This window comes from Phycodurus eques, chromosome 17, assembly GCF_024500275.1.
Source record: "Phycodurus eques isolate BA_2022a chromosome 17, UOR_Pequ_1.1, whole genome shotgun sequence".
Taxonomy (NCBI): Eukaryota; Metazoa; Chordata; class Actinopteri; order Syngnathiformes; family Syngnathidae; genus Phycodurus; species Phycodurus eques.
In genome coordinates this window covers 15,535,419-15,549,339 of record NC_084541.1, presented here as the reverse complement: position 1 = coordinate 15,549,339, position 13,921 = coordinate 15,535,419, and the positions used below count along the sequence as shown (strand labels likewise).

The 13,921-nt window shown below is 41.3% G+C and overlaps 1 protein-coding gene across 1 annotated transcript in view; it reads right to left on the bottom strand.

Moving 5' to 3' along the window:
* zbtb16a (zinc finger and BTB domain containing 16a) overlaps positions 1 to 13,921 on the bottom strand; it is a 126,029-nt gene that overhangs the window by 66,702 nt on the left and 45,406 nt on the right. Inside the window, exon 3 of the mRNA XM_061703152.1 lies at positions 11,147 to 11,244. Within this exon, the coding sequence (XP_061559136.1) occupies positions 11,147 to 11,244 (98 nt within the window). The remainder of the gene's footprint in view (positions 1 to 11,146; positions 11,245 to 13,921) is intronic.

Genomic DNA, 13,921 nt, shown 5'->3' with positions numbered 1-13,921 from the left:
CAGATGGCTTTGGGAGTGCTTTTATCTTCCCGTTGTCGTCGTCGTCTTTCACTTTTTCCCCGACATGAAAGTGCCGTGGACAGATCTTTGCTTCGCCGACTTCATTCTCTTCACACCCCAAAAAACATAAAGAGCGTTTCACGAGGGAGCTCATCCATGAATGGGGTTCATAAGTGTTCTAATCTGCACTGCGAAAATTGATCTAAAAAGTTTCCCAGAGCGATCGGCCAACTTTCATAATGGAAACATAACAAAGAAGTGCCTGGGAGAATATTTACTTTTATCGCTGTTTGCTGTCACAACGGCTTTGTTGCTCCCAGCTGGGAATCGCATTCAGGACATTTCAGTCAAAATTGTAAACAGATTTCAGCATACAAAATGAATTTTTTAAAAACTCCATTGAAGAGAGTGGAAACTACTAAATTAAGCGTGCCTGAGGTTGTTTGATTCGAAATATGATCAAAATCTCCCCCCCAAAAGTTGTCCGCATACCTCATAAGACTTTGGTTGTGCGAGTGTCAAAGGAACAACTCCATTAATTATAAAAGGCAGAATTTGATAGCGATGTAGTCTTGACTTAGTGTAGTTTGGAATTTGAACAAAACGTTTAGAAAAAGACGCCATCAGGCATATTTGAGTTGCCCAAGTCAGATTTGAACGTTTTCTTAAAACGAGGAGGGAAAAAAAAAAAAAAAAAAAAAAAAAAAAAGAACCACACACAAAAAAAATAAAAAATTCCAGTTGTCTCGATTCAACCTTGACGGATTACCATGACCTGACTGGATGACTGACAATCTACACAGACAAAGAAAAAACCTTTAGCAAGCACATTAGTATTTTTTATTGATATTGTGACCGTAAGCTAAAAATGACTAAGGCAATTATGCTATTAGGCTAACAATTTGTGCAATCAATGAAAATGTTCAAAATGTGGTTGTTAATTTGTTCCATGTCACATTGTCTGAAGAAGTAATAAAGGTTTTATGAAGGTTTTATGATTGTTTGACTCTTGATTAGTCCTGTTTCCGTTATTTCCCATTGGAAAAATTGCTTTGTATTATTTCCGTCCTCAGAGTAAAGTTAAGTAACAATTTCACAGAAGACAGTAGCAGAAAAATGAACGATTGTTATTATAAGTAAATAACAATCCCTACAGTATGTGCGCTGTCACAACACAATGGGAGACTTGTCAAACATGGCTGACTTGCATTTCTAGCCGCGTCAGCGCATGCCGGGGGCTCATTACAAGAAAACGGTGATGTCGACAATCTAATATAGCGCGCAAGTGTACGAGTGTGTGGCGGTATGAGAGCGAGTTATATCGTTACAAGGACAAGGTTCAGCTGTGTGCCACGATGCAACACAACCTCGAGGCAATTTTTCGGGAAACCATGCGACGATGACAACCTCGGCTACGTGGCAAATTTACAAGACACGCTGATACCGGACATGTGACACCGGCCCTGCAGCCCTCCCATTAAATACAATGCCAACAACTTCTTGCGCATGTTGATGTCGAAAGGATCCCTCATGATCACTTTATTTATTACGTTAAATCTAAAAATATAATGGTAATATAAAAATGTTATGCACTGTGAAATGGTCATAAATTTCCTGACTCCAAATTTCAAATTTAAACTGTTCTTACGATAACATGAGTTTATTTGGTGTTAAATAAGATGATAAGCAGTAATGAATTAGTACGGTGTCAGAAACTGTGAGAGGCTGAAAATTCTCTGGCTTGAAATTTCACAAAGGACCTGCTATGGAGTTGTAATGGTTGTGAGAAGAACCTGGTTTTATTTACCGTTAAATAAGGCGATAAGCAGTCATGAATGATTATGGTGTCAGACCTACACTGAGGTGGAAGGCGTAGCAATGAGTTTTCAAATTCTTAAGTAGGGAGTCGGGACAATTGAAATGAAAAAAATAGGGTGACTAGGACTTTATAAAAGCATTTTTTTTTTTTTTTTAAAACCCCACAGATTTAGCAAGGATCTTCAAAATTCTTGTTCAGAGATTATTTCAGTTGGAATATTGGAAATGTTAAATGAATTAAAGAGCAGAATTACTATTTTGGTGTCAGACCCACTGGAAAATGTACAAAAATGACTTGAAAATTCACAAGACCAAACAATAAGTATTAAAATCCACCCCCCCCCCCAAAAAAAGATATAGAGTTCATTTTTAGCACAAATACTTTAAATAACAAATAAGGTAATACATTAATTATTTTGGCATTACACTCACAGTGAACTGTTCAAAAATGCTCTGACTTGAAATTTCACGAAGGCCTAACAATGAGTTTGATCTATTTTGTCAAGAGATTACTTAAGCAGGGATGCTTAAATTTTGAAATAAGGTAGTGAGCAGTGACAAATTACTTTGGTGTCAAAATTCCACGACATGAAATTTCACAGAAAGCATTTGCCTTTTGTGTCTTGGCCTGCACTTTGATTTAGTAGTCCCTTTGTTATGATATGGACAAACTCTATTCCCGTGGATCATTGAATCTCCATAACCTTCACTCTCCGAGTTTGTGTGTATTTGGAGGTTACTTAAGGCTGCTTTTGCATGCATAACAAACACGCACACCTACTTCCAAATAGAAAGAAAGGGAGAGCGCGAGTGAGAGACAGAGAGAGAGAGAGAGAGATGCAGCGTTGGCGACAGTGGTGATGAGAGCCGGCGAGTACGGGGACACATAAGGTTGCGGGAGCGGGAGGCTAAATTTAAATGGTAATTGGCCGACTTCCACAAGCTTGTGGGCATTTTAATGAGTCATAATAACTTCATTTAAAACCAGCTGAGCAGAAAATAGATTGGAGAGGAGCCCGTGGCTAGTATAGATTTGTGTTGTGCCAATGCAAGACACACACGCACACACAAAAAACCCAAAACTCGAGGGACGTCTATCCAGGGCATCGCACAAAAGAAGACTGACTCACTCATACATTGTTTCTTGATGTAATGTGCTATTAACACTAACTATGGCAATACATATTCAAATCACCCAAGCAACTGTCTATTGTGTTTCCAGGGGGCTGATTTTGTGTAAGAAATTTCAAGCTAATCACATTTAGAGGTGAATGAAAATGATGAAATGAAAGTCTAATCGAACGGTCAACGGGTCAGTTTATGCAAATGAGGCATGATCCACCATGGCATTTGGTCCAAGGGGGACATTATCCAACACCGTGAGCTGGAATTGTGTCAGAAATTTCAAGCCGATCACACTTCCACTTCCGAATTTTACCGGGACACGCTACGACAGATTTACTGTTGGTAGCCGCAAACGTCTTACGATGTTTTATTACAATGGCCAATTAGTCACGGGCAGTTAGCGGCAAAACTCCTGCAAAGACATTTTGGAAAATGGCGAGAATGTTTTCATTGAGTTTTTACAGACCTCCTGTGAATTACAGCTAATGAGGTATAAACCACTGCAGAAATCGTCTACAGTATGGTCCAAAAGTCGTTTTCTACAACACATGGATTTGGACTTGTGTGCGTGTGAGACATTTCAAGCCATTCGCACTTGACTTGTGGTGAAGCGCGTTACCGAACTCCTCTTGAAAGACACACTATGACGTGTGCTTTAGGAATTCACAACATTTTTACAATTTTTAGTCAAATGGTCAAAGATTGTGAGAAATTTAGTTTTTTCAAAAATTGTAGCTGAATTATTCTTCATTTCTTATATATGTATGTCATTGATTGACCTCATGTCAATTCATACACATTATGTTCAGTCCACCTTGACATTTGTCTACCGTTAAAAAACATCGAACAGGAATTGTGCGGGAAAATTTCCAAGCCAATCACACTTACGTATGTGGTGAAGCATGTTACCCGAAGTTATGCTTTCACACGCTACATGCACACGAGTTGTAGGTTGCCCACCACAAGTAAGACCCCCAGCCCAACCAAATGACTCCAAAATTCGTGTGCATGCATTAGCGTGTGTCTTGACCGTGTGCTTTCTACAGTCTGTATCATTCAAATGTGCAGAAGAGAAAATTAATTGGCAAGGTTTTGGCAACAATTGACTTTGACCACACACACGCACACACACACACACACAAATACACACTACCCATTGACAACAACAAAGCAGCTGGGCTGACGGAGGGAGGGAGGGGAGGGATGATGAAACGAATCCAAAATTTAATCGACTGTGTTCTTGTTTTGAGCAGAAGGCACACAGTGTACTGTACAGCGAGGACCCATAAAAAAACGAAAAAAAAAGAGGGGGTGGAGGTTGGGAGAGGGAGAAAGACTTTGGTAGACATGTAGACGTTTCAGCAATAACCCTCCATCAAAACACTTGTCTCGCATACAAAAATAAGACCTGGCATCAGTGCGGAATACCAAATCAGGCCCATTAAGCAGAGCAAAGGACTGCTCGCTACTTAGCAACCCCCCCAAAAAGGATTTAAAGCTGCGATGTCTCCCTTCAAAACCCAACAAGTCCATGTTGCGTTGAAGCATTTGATTGACAGGCTGTGGGAAACAGCGATAGACATACTGTATACAGTTGCCCCCTGGAATAGTTGTAGATCAGCCCCCATGGATTCACCGATTCGTTGATTTTAATTTTAAAAAAAATGTTGTTCCTTTTTTTGCAATTTTTTTCCCAATTGTTTTCTTTTTGTTTATTTTTTAGGGGAACCAACCCTTATTAGCAGTTTATTCCAGTTTATTCAAGACTTTCTGAGGATATATATATATATATATATTGTATATATTATATATACAATTGTTGCCAAAACCTTGCCAATTAATTTTCTCTTCTGCACATTTGAATGATACATCTATATATATATATATATCAACATTAAATGGCAGAGTTCAAGTGTCTGTCAGACATGGGATCTTGAATTATTTTTTTTGAACATCTACTGATGATAGTCATGCCCACCATAGTGTGTCAAACTGGCTTTGGGGACTGAATTCTCAAAGAATTCCCAAGGGGATACGAAAAAGTTTCAACAGGATTAACAAGTGAAAAAAGTCTCAAAAGTCATCAAAATGCAAATTTATTTGGCCTGATAATGACTATCTGGCCATCTGTAACTTGGTCATGTGTGTGCATCATCAGCTGTAGTACCTGGGAAAAAAAAAATGCCAACGTGTAAACTGCCCTCGGGCTGTACTTTCATTTTTCTTCTTAAACTACTTCTTTTCCCGCAACTTGCTTTTAATAGATGGACTTTTCCCCCGCCACTCAGCTTCACTCTCACACACACGCAAGCACAAACACACACATTTCAGAATTTGTGGCCTGGAAGGTAGTCAGGTTTCATTAATTTTTGGGTTTGGGTACAGTACAGTGTGTTCCGTGACTCACATCTGCGAGCGATCATAAATTCTGGTATGCTGGCAGAACATCCAGACCTGCCGGCACAAATGTGTCGTCATCAGTGCGAGGGAAGAGCCGGCGTTGCGCCAGAACTGCCGAGCCGCCGCCGACACACACACACACACACGACGCGCACACACAAAGTGAGACCGACGGCAGGGGAAGTGCGTTGTTTATCATTCTCCTTCATCTGAATGCTCCGTTTCACTCATCTACATAGAATGAGATTAGATATTAACATTGTTGAATCCAAATTACAACCCTCCCCAAAAATAAATAAAAACTGTACAATGTGTAATATAGTGTATATTATCTTTGTAATTTTGCATACTCCTTAAGAACATTTGAACACAAGCAGGCTTCATTTGGAAGATGCAATACGTTCCAAATTTATGGACAACTGATATAAATTAAATATTAACCAGTAATAATATTAATACTAATAATAATAACAATATTAAATGTTCTATATAAATTTAACTACTGTATAGTAATATATTATTGCAGATATATTTTGGTTTATTAAAAAAAAACAAGGGTCTGACCAAAATATCTAAATGAATATAAAATATATAAAATATTGAGAGCTTAAAAAATAAGAAATATGTAGTTATGTTGGGGTTCCAAAAATAGTACACTGATATATATTGCCAATGTTTTTGTTATTGTTGCTGCTGTTTTGGCCCAACTCCAACTTTGTGTTTCAAGAAAAAAAAAAGAAAATAAAAATAAAAAACATATAGTAAACAATACTATTTGTATGCAGTACATTATACTTGTATGTATATTTTAAAAAAAAAATCTAGATTCAGGGAACACCAAAATAAAGCAATAAAAAATATAAAATGAAATACAATTACAATAAAAACATTAAATTAGTACCATTAAATAAAAATGAGTTCAATTTGAATAATACTTTCAATATTGGTAAATCCCTTCGAAATCCACAGAATGATCCCTCATGGTCTATGTTTAAGTCCTCTGACATTCTAATATTAATTGGTCTTCCTAGTTGTTGCCAACAGGGATTCAGGGGCCATCTGGTGATCTCATTATGTCATGTTGAATAAAACAAAATAAGGATCTGGTCAGTGTGGTTTGGATAAAAAGGTTATTTGGTAGAAAAACAAACAAACAAAAGGATATTGATGGAACATTTCAACAGTAACTTAAGTTTGGCAACAGCTGAGGAAGTTGGAAAACATTTAGCCAAACATTACAAAAGCTGCAAAGAAGTTTTAAGGATTTATTTATTTGGTCTGACATATCTTTTCAGGGATTAACTTGTTTTCTTTCCCATTTTATTTTGAGGCGAAATGAAGGAAGAGTTCTGGAAAATGTGGAAAGTTTTGGTGATGCCAACTAACCAGCAGTGACAGTTCAAAGCAAACTTTATGCAAAGACTAGAACGTCTCTATTTTATTCTATCAATACAAGCAGAATGAATGAAATGTTGGCAGGTATTTGAACGCAATCAAATATAATTATTACACAACAGACAAGATGATGATATAATCAGCGGGTGACTTAATCTCATCAACAAGTGGAGACATTTCACAAGCTCTGCAACAACACAATAACAATAAGTATTATAAAATTATTATCCTGAAAAGATGCAGACTTTAGCTCTGAGGTGGATGTTATAACTCAATGACATTACCAGAACAAGACGGGAGAGCAAAAAAAAAAAAAAGAAAAAAAAAAAAAAAAACAAGCTGGCACATGGTAGACTGTACATACTGTACCCTCCCTCAGTGGTGGCATGCAGCCCAGATGGGACACCGGCCAAACATCTACAAACAGCATGTGCACACAGACAAATAGAAAGGTAGCTGGGCTGGAAAGCAGACAGACTGGGCTGGAAAGGCAGAGAGACACGCAGATAAATAGTCATAGGAAACAAGACAGGTAGGCAGAGAGATTGGTCAGGTTGGAAGACAAATAGGCAAAACAAAACAGTGAGACTGATAAGCATGTGAGTAGGCAGCCACGCGAGGGTGGACAGACAGACGGGTACGGAGAAAGAGTCAAATGGACAGAGAGATAGCGATACAGGGACAGAAAACTAGGCAAACAAACGGGTAGGCAGAAAGACAGAAGAGAAGCTAGACGGACAAACAGGAAGGCAGACAAGTAGGCTACCAAATAGCCCAGAGAGACAGACAGGCAGGTCGGGGGGAGGAGGACAGGCACAGGGATAGCAAGACTGTCAAATAGACAGACAGACAGACAGACAGACAGATAGGCAGCTATGCGACTGGGTAGGAAGAATTGGCAGACAGACAGGTAACGCAACTGGTGGAATGATAGGTAGGCAGACGGACCGGTAAAGAGATAGACAGACAGAAAGACAGGTAGCTAGTTTGAGAAACAGAGAGACAGGCAACCAAATAGGCGAGCAATCAGTCATGTGCGGCAAGACAGACAGGCAGAGAGACGGTCAGGTGGGTAGGAAGGACAGGCAGACAGGTACACAGATAGGTAGGGCAGCAGCTAAGCAGACTGACAGGTAACCAAACTGTGGGAAAGACAGGTAGGCTGACGGAAAAACAGGAAGACAGGACGAGATAGATAGAAAAACAGGTATTAAGCAGACAGACAGGTGACCAAATAGGAGGGCAGACAGGTAAGTGTAGCAAGACTGAAAAGAAAGACACACAAGTAGGTAGGCAGGTGGGTAGACAAACTACAACAAAAGATAGGTAGCTGTTGCATTAAGCAGCAACAGCAGGAGGGTAGGTAGGAAAGGCAGACAGGTGCAGGTCAAAAGTTGCGAACCACTTTCTCATCCCATTGAAGGGGAACCCGTGTCCACACTCTCGACTTGTAGTGTCGATCAGGTCAGCGTCTATGTAGACCGACAGGTTGGTTGCTTATTAGCGAAGCAGAGAGATAAATAGGCAGACAGATAGGAAGACAGGAAGGTGGGTAGGATGGACAGGCAAACAGACAGAAAGACAGGTTGCGAGTTCGGTAAGCAGGCAGCGAGACAGGCATGTGCCGCAAGACAAGCAGGCAGGTAGTCTAGGCACAGCTAGACAGACAGAAAACCAAGAAGATTTAGACAGACAGACAGACAGACTGAGACAGACACAAAGAGAGAAAGCGAGACAGTGGTAGAGAGAGACTGGAGGGGAGGGAGCAGACAGCTCTGGTGTTGCTGGTGAAACATCCACAACACGCGTCGCATACCAAAGAGCTGCTCTGCTCTCTCTCTTCAACTCTCTGATATTCTGTCGGCTGTGAAGCGAGCTTGAAGGATGATGATGGCGGCGGCATTTGGGACTCGGTGAAGTGTCATCATTACACACAGAGTAAAAATGGAGACGCCTTGTCAGAGGGAGAAAAGCCTTGAAAGTCAGAAAACGGTGGAGGCGGGAGAGCGAGAGAGAGAGCGAGAGTGAGACAGAAAAGTGTACAAGAAAAACTATCAAAGAATCTTTGCCACGGCGCTCTCTTCCCTAACCGTCGCCTGTCTGCAGCACAAGCGCTCCTCTCGCCTTTTTCATCAGCAGATAAAGTACCTTAGAAGCAACACGGCGCGGGTTGTCGCTCGCTAATAAAAGAAAGGTTTGTGCACCTCTACCAAAAATACGCTGGTCACATTCTCCTCGCGGTACATGAACACGGGTAGAAACGCGTCTGATGATGCAAAGTACAAGGTATCATTCACCTGTTGACTGCAAGACTTTAGAAACACGTGATACAATAAACAAAAATGACAATGAAATAACAGAGACACAAAGAGTTAACAAATTTAAATCTGTAGGCCCTCTTCGACATCCGTAACGTTAGGAGTTGCACTTGTGTTTCCTGGATCTTCTGGAACATTGGGAGGTTTAGAGAGTCTTAGTTTGGGGCAGCTGTGGCCCAATGGTTAAGATCATCGCCTGCCACCGTGGGGGACCTAGGTTCAAGACCCCGTGAACAAATTTCGTGTGCATGCATGCATGTTCATGACAATAAAAGGTGATTCTTCTTCTTAGTTTGCGGATCCGATCAGTGACATCATTGATCAGATCAGAGAATTATGACATAACAGACGATCACAAAATTTGCATAGAAATGACGATGATGATGATGATGATGATAAAAATGACCAATCTGATCTCGCCCATCAGAATGGTGGAAGGTCTAATAACTGTTTTAGAAGGCTAGTGGCAGATTATGGTGCTTTTTTAGAAATTTGGATTACATTGCCACTGTATGAACTGAACGGCAATGTAAACCGAGGACACTGTTAGGACAGTCAACTTTAAAAAGAACTAGCGTTATCCTTTACAGTAGATACCTTATAGTAGCAAAGGGACAAGATTTCATTTCATTTCATTCATTTCATTTCGTTTGCTAGTCGGGGAACGTTCTCCGATTGGCTGGCAAATTTCAGTTCAAAATATCAACCAAAAAGCTTTGTAAGGGCTGAAATTCTTCAAGGGGTTGTCTGAGTCGCCGCATCAAAATTACTCAGATCTTTCAAACTGCGTCACTCGAACACGTCACACAGCAAACACTGCGTCACAAAAACTCTACTTAAGTAGCACAAATTACTGTACTTTAATCATCTATTGTTTTTTCATGTATTTATGTGATGAAGGATTTTAGGAGGCAGCGTTCATTCCACGTTTTTTTGGGGGTGAAAATTCCACAAAGACAGCAGCCACTTTGCTACTAACAAGGGGTCCTCACTTTTCAACATGAAATTACGAGCGGAAGAATACGTGATTACACAGCACAACGAGGCTTGCTCAGTTACTGTTTGTCATTGGACCGTTTTTAATTTATGGTCTAGAAGTGTTTATCATATCAATATTTACTGAAATTATTATGAGTTTACTACTACAACAGCGCTCTCAGACTTAAACCAAATTCAGGTTACGTGACGTCACCTCTGTTGGAAAGGAACTCATGCCACCCTATAATAAGATGGGTACCAAATAGTGGTATTGTACGGAGTGCAATGAAAACTTGCACGCAAAAAAACATCAAACTGACAAGTGGACACAGTCAGCTAAGGTCACCAAGGGCAACGTTAGCAAGTTGTCCAGTTCAGTTCGTTTCCCTATGATACAGTTCAGTTTGGGGCTAGCTAGACACATAGTGTGACATCATAGCAATGAGAAAACATAAATTTCCAAGAGGGTACAATTCTTCCCTTGTAACAGAGAAGTCTCTGTTGACCAATCAGCAGACAGCAGTGTGTTGAACTTCACCCTTCACAAGCAAACCATACCGCTATCGGAATACGACCGTCAAACCGAATAAAACAGTTGCTTTATTCTTGGACCTTTTACAACATAAACAGCAAAAATTGCCCTGCAATTGACAGGCAGCCATTCCAGTGTGTACCCCGCTTCTCACCTCAATGTCAGCTGTGATGGACTCTAGGTCACCCGCAACCCTAATGGGGACAAGCGCTATAGAAACTGGATGCTCTGCAGAAATGCATAACGTATCAGACTGAACTGAATTGTACGAACCGTACCACAACCTTTGCTACATATAACTTATCCATTTAAAGCCGCAGTATCAGGATGCCTGGTGGTACAGAAATGGTCGCCATGTTCTGTGTTCCGACTTGTCTTTAAGGCCAATAAATGTCATAAAAATGTGAAGTCCGAATGGGTGACGATTCACAGGCACGTCTTGGGTTACACTTCCAAAAGCTCCTCAGGCCATTTCATAGACAAACCAGTTGAAAGTTCTACAGAGTCAGGGGAGTTGTCTAAGTGAGACAAAGCAGGCCAGTTACCCCGTAACAACCAGAGCTTGCTTTGATTTGCTCACCTGAATGAGACAGCAGATGCATGCGTAGACGGAGGCTGTCCAGAAAGCTCTTCCCGCACAGCTCACATCCATAGGTCTTCATTCCGCTGTGCATCTTCCTGTGGACCGAACAGAGAGAGCAAAAAAAAAAAAAAAAAAACACGTCAGGACCTTGGGCGACACGGGATGATTCGACAGACACATCGGTTCGCAATCGCCATCACACCAGCCTTCTCACAGAGAGCCCCCCGACCACGAAGGCACGTTGTAAATAACACCAGGCGTTATTAACTCCCTGCATCCAACGAGCTGCAGATGGCAAAGGAGCCATAAAGCCAAACAGAAAGATTTATTCAACACTTCTCCAAGCGTTTACGGGCCACTTTTTGATTAGCGCTCTCGACACTCGCAAGAGGAATCCAATAGCCGACGTTAAGCTGTAACAGTTTAAGCTCACAAGGTCAGGCAAGACGAGGGGTCAATATTTGATTGTCGGGGGCCGAGGAGGCCTTGAAGGTTAGCTAACTAAATAACATGTGACAACACACAAAGTCTGGCCTTCGCCAAAGGGGCTCCGTTACGAAATTCTCAAAGAGCCTCGGGCTTGGAACAAAGCCAGTAAAACTCTTCAGCGATATCTGAAAGTGCTCTAAAGCAATTAAAGTGACACGAATTGCCACACAGCCACTGTAGTCACCTTGAGTCTGGAGAGATCTTCAAACACCTCGCCTTGAGAAAGGTACGTACACGTACACACACACACACACACACACACACACACAGAGCTTTGATTATTGGCGCAGTTGACACATTCAAAGCTTGATCCTTTAAGCTAAACGATACCAAAGTCTGATCACTTGGCTTCACTTGTGAATGATGAGGAAATCTAATAAAAAGCTACAAAGGAGGGGCAAAAATCAGGTAAACTTGGCAATATTAAACATGCGTTTTATACCTTAAAGTTCAAACACACCCAAAAGTTGGACAAATTGAAGTTCAACCCACATTTTTGTGAGGTTGAAACAAATCCTGCTTCTTGTAACACTTTTTCCAAAAGGACAACTGAGGTGACAAAAGATGATTTACCAGAAGTTACTGTGAAGTAATGCGCCTTCTAAACCGGTGTACATACATAATGATAATCGGGTGAAATTAGAGCATTTCCCCTACTTGTAATTATTCTGACCGATTATCCTGTGGTGTGGGGTGTGTTATGAGAGATATTTCCACACTTTAGTCCTTGGAAAACAGTCTGGGCCGACAGTTGTTAAACAAATCTGTCACCCTAATTAAAATTACAAGGAAAAGCAGTTGCAACCACATTGTAGTTACCAGATTAGTTAGCCCTCTTCTTTGTATTCCTCATCTACTGCAACTACTATTTCTTCTTCTTTGTATTGCCCGGCAGTGTGGATGCCTTCTGGGACCATGCTACTTCTCACAGGTCAGGTTTGATACTATGCCAGACTTCTCGGTTGGGGGGGAATACTCTTGATTGTCGGTGGAGAGAAAATATGGTTGTGTGTGTGCTGTGCTATGTTGGCCACCTCAAATACACCACACGAGCAGTACAAATACACATTACGATGTTTCGTTGTCTTATGTGGGGTCTTACATTTAAAAAAAAATTGGTTAAGATGTTGAAAATCTTGAAAATCGGTGTGCGTGTACCCCACTTAAGTAGAACCGACTACGTGCAAATACTTTTGTCCAGCACTTTGAGTGTTTCGGGGCATATAAGGGATGATCATCACCACTGGTTATGTGGATGACTGAGCAGAGGTATTGCTTCTGCTAAGCCCTGTTACTGGGTTTATATTGGTGGGTCGTTACTTCCTGTTTCTAGGGCCCATTCCCATTCCCATTGATCAGAGCCGGGCGCTGACCAATTTTTAGTGAACAAAGGACTTACTGTGTTTGGATGAAGGAGCACTGACTGAAGACTGCTAAGTTAGCTTCTCACTCCAGCCACCGCCATTATGCTTGCCACTTGTGTTAACTTGCGTTAGGTTTCACAAGATATAAGTTGATTTCAAGTTAGCCAGCACAATGGGGTAGCGGTTACCATGTGTGCGTCACAGTCAAGAAGTCTTGGGATTGAAACTCGGCTCAGGCCCTCCCAAGTGGAGTTTCCATTGTGCTTGTGTGGGTTTTCTCCACGTACTCCGGCTTTCTCCCACATTTCTGAAACATGCACGTTGGGTGCATTGAAGACTAAATTTGAAGTGTGAATGGTTGTTTGTCCGTTATGTACCAAGTGATTGACTGGCGACCAGTCCACGTTGTACTCTGCTTCTGTTGCCCAAAGTCAGGTGGGATAGGCTCTTGTTCACCGGTGACCCTAATGCGGACAAGCACTGTTGAAACTGGATGGGTAGTATTACAGTTTCAAACTGTAATTATCGTTAATACTTTATTTAGTATGTAAACAGCTCTCTGGTCAGCTCCTCTTTCAATGGCATTTTTGGATTTCATGTTGAGAATTTTTGCATTTTAGACACAGTTCTTCTATTGGATGTCATCGGATTGCGCATGTGTACCTGTTGTGGCCGGTGAACCCATCTGGCAGGCTAGGGAAGACAAAATGTCAACAAATGTCAAATAAAAATGAACTTGCAGTCTCCTTCCGCTGAGCGATCAGCCGAGCAAATTCCCAGGGAAAAACAACGCCCTTGATAAGCGATTCACTCAACTCGGGCGAGGAGATGACAGCCATCCATCTTGGCGTCTCTCAGCGAAGCCGAAGCAGACGGTGGCGATGCCTCTCTAACCCCAAAAAAACAGGACTGATTGATG